The sequence below is a fragment of the Brassica oleracea genome, unplaced genomic scaffold (genome assembly GCF_000695525.1).
Source record: "Brassica oleracea var. oleracea cultivar TO1000 unplaced genomic scaffold, BOL UnpScaffold01552, whole genome shotgun sequence".
NCBI lineage: Eukaryota > Viridiplantae > Streptophyta > Magnoliopsida > Brassicales > Brassicaceae > Brassica > Brassica oleracea.
The window spans coordinates 1-4,141 of NW_013618086.1; the positions used below are offsets into that span (position 1 = coordinate 1).

At 29.3% G+C, this 4,141-nt stretch overlaps 2 protein-coding genes across 2 annotated transcripts; both read right to left on the reverse strand.

The window, feature by feature from the left end:
• Positions 1-203: 203 nt before the first annotated feature.
• LOC106321400 (agamous-like MADS-box protein AGL80) lies at positions 204-779 on the reverse strand. The gene has a single exon (XM_013759677.1). The coding sequence runs from the start codon at positions 777-779 to the stop codon at positions 204-206; it is 576 nt and encodes a 191-aa protein (XP_013615131.1).
• Positions 780-3,095: 2,316 nt separating this feature from the next.
• On the reverse strand, positions 3,096-3,401 carry LOC106321401. The gene has a single exon (XM_013759678.1). The coding sequence runs from the start codon at positions 3,399-3,401 to the stop codon at positions 3,096-3,098; it is 306 nt and encodes a 101-aa protein (XP_013615132.1).
• Between the last annotated feature and the right edge of the window lie 740 nt (positions 3,402-4,141).

Sequence of the window (4,141 nt, forward strand, 5' to 3'; positions counted from 1 at the left end):
AAGGGAAAACATTGCATTAATTTAGGTTAACATATGCAAACAAAGACGCAAGTTTAAGACACAACAAGAAACAAAAACAAAAAAACAAGAAACATGACCAAAGCAACAAAAACTAGAAATATGAAACGAGAATGCAAAGACACAACAATAACAACTTTATTCCAAGACACATTAATTTTATTATTCGACGGCTAGCTGCTTCATTAGGCATTGTCCGCACCATCAGACTCGCTGCTCTCTCCTTCATACGTCTTCATCTCCCCATCGTCATCCTCAAGAAATGGCTCATTGCCACTCGTATTCGGATGTTGCTTACGTAACTCTCTATCATAATACGCAATTTTCTTACTTGCATATGACTTTAACTTCTCAATCTCGGTTTGAGAAAGATCAGCAATCATTCTACTACCATTTTTGATTTGGAGCATGAGATTATCCATCTTCAACTCCTCGACAGCCTTCCGAGAAAGCTCTAGTTTCTTCTCGATCTCCTTGGTAATGGTCTTGATGAATGATGACTCTTCCTCATCCGCGTTCATGTTCCTCTCGGTTTCCGGTAATGCGTTATAGCAGTCAATGAGAGATTGAGCCTCCTCCAGAGATGGCCACCCCACCAGCTTACCATTATTACGGTTGTAAAAGACCAAACATGCACTCGTATCACAAACGATGGTTAGTTCTTCAGCCATTTGAATCAATTCTTTCATCCTCCGCTGGCAAACAGTTGCTCTTCTCTTTCGTTCCTCGACCCAAGCCAACTTCACTTTTGGTCTTCCCATGGCTGTCGCTTTTAGTTCTATCTTTTATTTGTGATGTTGAAATATAGTCATGCACTTGTAATCTTATATATAGAGAGAGTCGAGAGGAAGAGTCAAGAACACAAAATGGACAACGTTGGGAATGTATTCAATTACCATTAATTTTCAACATATTTCATATAGGAGTATGGTAAATAATAATTTGACTGTACTATTTTGGTAATTGTTCAATTACCATTAATTTTGAATATATCTCAAATTAGTAGTCTAGGAATAAAAAGTTTGACTAGACTATATATTTTGTTGTGGTAGTATTCCATATATCTATCTTATTAAAGTAAAAGTACCCATAAGTTTTGTTTGACAACTTTGATAGTAGTAAAAAAAACTAATACTGTTTGGAAACATGAATAGCTTAATAAGATAGATTTATTATTTCATGCTTAAAACTTTTAGTTTACACTAAATGGACTTTTAGTTCTCTTATATCTTTGACCCATTTTTGTGTTGGTCCACCAATGATAATCAAATAATGTTCTTTGACATACGTACAAAACGTTTTATTCCGTATCAAACCAAATCATAAAAACCAAAACTGAAATATTTCTTAACAGTAATATTTTTTTAACAGTATCATTCTATGGACCCCATGTTACACAATACAGTGAAAAAATACATAGTTTAAACATATAAACAAAAGTAGTCAAATTAGAACCGTTAACTTTTCGTTTTTTAAAGTTTGTATATACTGTAAAATATGCACTCGCGCAATCGCGCAGGTCAAGATATAGTATTAATTGAGAAGCATTACAACATTTTTTCTAGTCACGTGTCATCATTAGAATAATTCTTAAAAATTTTAGAGAAATATGTTGGTCCATCTAAATATATAATAAGCTTTTTATTAAAACTAACCAAAAATTTATTATGAATGTTTTCCATTATTTTCTAAAATAAAAATTACGGAATTGCTTAATGTGACTAAAGTATATATGACAATTAATGATTTTGAATAATAAAGATTTGATAAAAGTTAGTGTATCTTCTATAATATTTGTTTAATTTGAAATATTAAAATAAATCAAACAAATATATTAACCATATAATAAAAATTTAGATTTTTCTGTATATGTTATATTTTGAATTTTTTTAAAATGACGATAAATTACTAAAACTGTTAAAAGTATGACATTCAAATTTTGCGATCCATGGTTTAAAAATATTTTTATAACAAGATACAAATGATTACAAAATTATATAAGCAGAAAGTCTCATTTAATAAGTATTAATATTAAAAGATATATATTATTTTAAATTAAACTATATACCATATAAAAATACATAAATATTTTAATTTTGAAATTTACTTTCAAAATTTTTTTTGATGAAAGTTTTGAACAAATATTGACAACTTTATTTTTAAAAAAATTAAAAATTACTAAACTATTAATCTCAGCAAGAAAATTTTGTTATTAATAATTTAATGTTTTTCCTATAACAGATACAAATGATAAAAAAAATTATATGAGTAGAAATATCATTTAATAGATATTAATATTAAAAATAAACTATATATATGTTGATATCATTTAAATTTAGTTATATACAATATCAAATAGAAAAAAAATATTGTTTGGATTAATAAATTTATTTATATGTTCACACTAATTTAATTATATATGTCATCGTTACTGATTTTTTTAATTTTTCAATATATATTTATTATTTTATGATATGAAAAAACATATAATATATAAAATAATTTATGTATATAATGTTCATACCGCGCAAGGCGCAGATCTTAACCTAGTATTAAATTAAATATATTGGTTGTTCTAATTATTAAGTATAATGTTAATTTATTATCGTATTTTAATATAGGTTTACTATTTTCGTAACATGCACGTTTAGTCAGAGACAAGAAAATCCATAGCAAGCAAAGAAAGATCCAGCCCACGTGTGAATTTAAGGTTTAAACATCATAAAAGAAACGATGAGAAAAACTTTTCCATATCAAACTATTCATGAAAATTAATGTACTTATATATAGCTTATTGTTCTCAAACAATTTGCTTTATGTTGAACCCTAGAAAAACATAGTGGTAAATACGGGATGAGCTCTTCAATGATTGCAAAGGGAAAACATTGCATTAATTTAGGTTAACATATGCAAACAAAGACACAAGTTTAAGACACAACAAGAAACAAAAAAAAAAAAACAAGAAACATGACCAAAACAACAAAAACTAGAAAAATGAAACGAGAACGCAAAGACACAACAACAACAACTTTATTCCAAGACACATTAATTTTATTATTCGACGGCTAGCTGCTTCATTAGGCATCGTCCGCACCACCAGACTTGCTGTTCTCTCCTTCACAGGTCTTCATCTCATCCTCTTTATCAGATGGATCCTTGATCCACTTATCCATCAAATAGACACTTCCCCCCTGTATCATTGGGAATCCAGGTGCCATTGGGATCTCACCACAAAGAGTTCGGAACTTCTTAATTGCATATGACTTTAACTTCTCAGTCTCGGTTTGAGAAAGGTCATCAAGCATTCTACCATTTTGGATCTGGAGCATGAGATGATCCATCTCCAACTCCTCGACAGCCAACTTCAGTTTTGGTGTTTCCATGGCTGTCGCTTTTAGTTCTATCTTTTATTTGTGATGTTGAAATATAGTCATGCACTTGTAATCTTATATATACAGATATTTGAGAGGAAGAGTCAAGAACACAAAATGGACAACATTAGGAATGTATTCAATTACCATTAATTTTCAACATATTTCATATTGTAGTATGGTAAATAATAATTTGACTGTAATATTTTGGTAATTGTTCAATTACAATTAATTTTGAATATATCTCAAATTAGTAGTCTAGGAATAAAAAGGTTGACTAGACTATATATTTTGTTGTGGTAGTATATTAAATATATTTGTTGTTCTAATTATTAAGTCTAATGTTTATTTATTATCGTATTTTAGTATAGGTTTACTATTTTCATAACACCCACGTTTAGTCAGAGACAAGAAAATCCGTAGCAAGCTACGAAAGATCCACCATTCGAGGGAAATCAAGAATGACAATAAATAAATGTACGTGTGAATTTAAAGTTTAAGCATCATAAAATAAACGATGAAGAAAACTTCTCCACATCAACTTTATGAAAATTAATGTACCTATAGTTTGACGTGCATGCCAATGATAATCCAGTTAAATATGACGATTTATCTAAGTATAGCTTGTTGTTTCCAAACGAGCAACTTGAGACTGAAATTGAACCTAGTCGTTCCTTGATTCAGTCACATAAAGAGCAACATCATATACCACACGGCAAAGAGTCTGTGCAAGAAAAGGTTTGTCTTTATCC

Bases quoted from the DNA above. Each gene is read 5' to 3' on its own strand.
- LOC106321400 (XM_013759677.1), bottom strand. From the start codon at position 779: ATGGGAAGACCAAAAGTGAAGTTGGCTTGGGTCGAGGAACGAAAGAGA.
- LOC106321401 (XM_013759678.1), bottom strand. From the start codon at position 3,401: ATGGAAACACCAAAACTGAAGTTGGCTGTCGAGGAGTTGGAGATGGAT.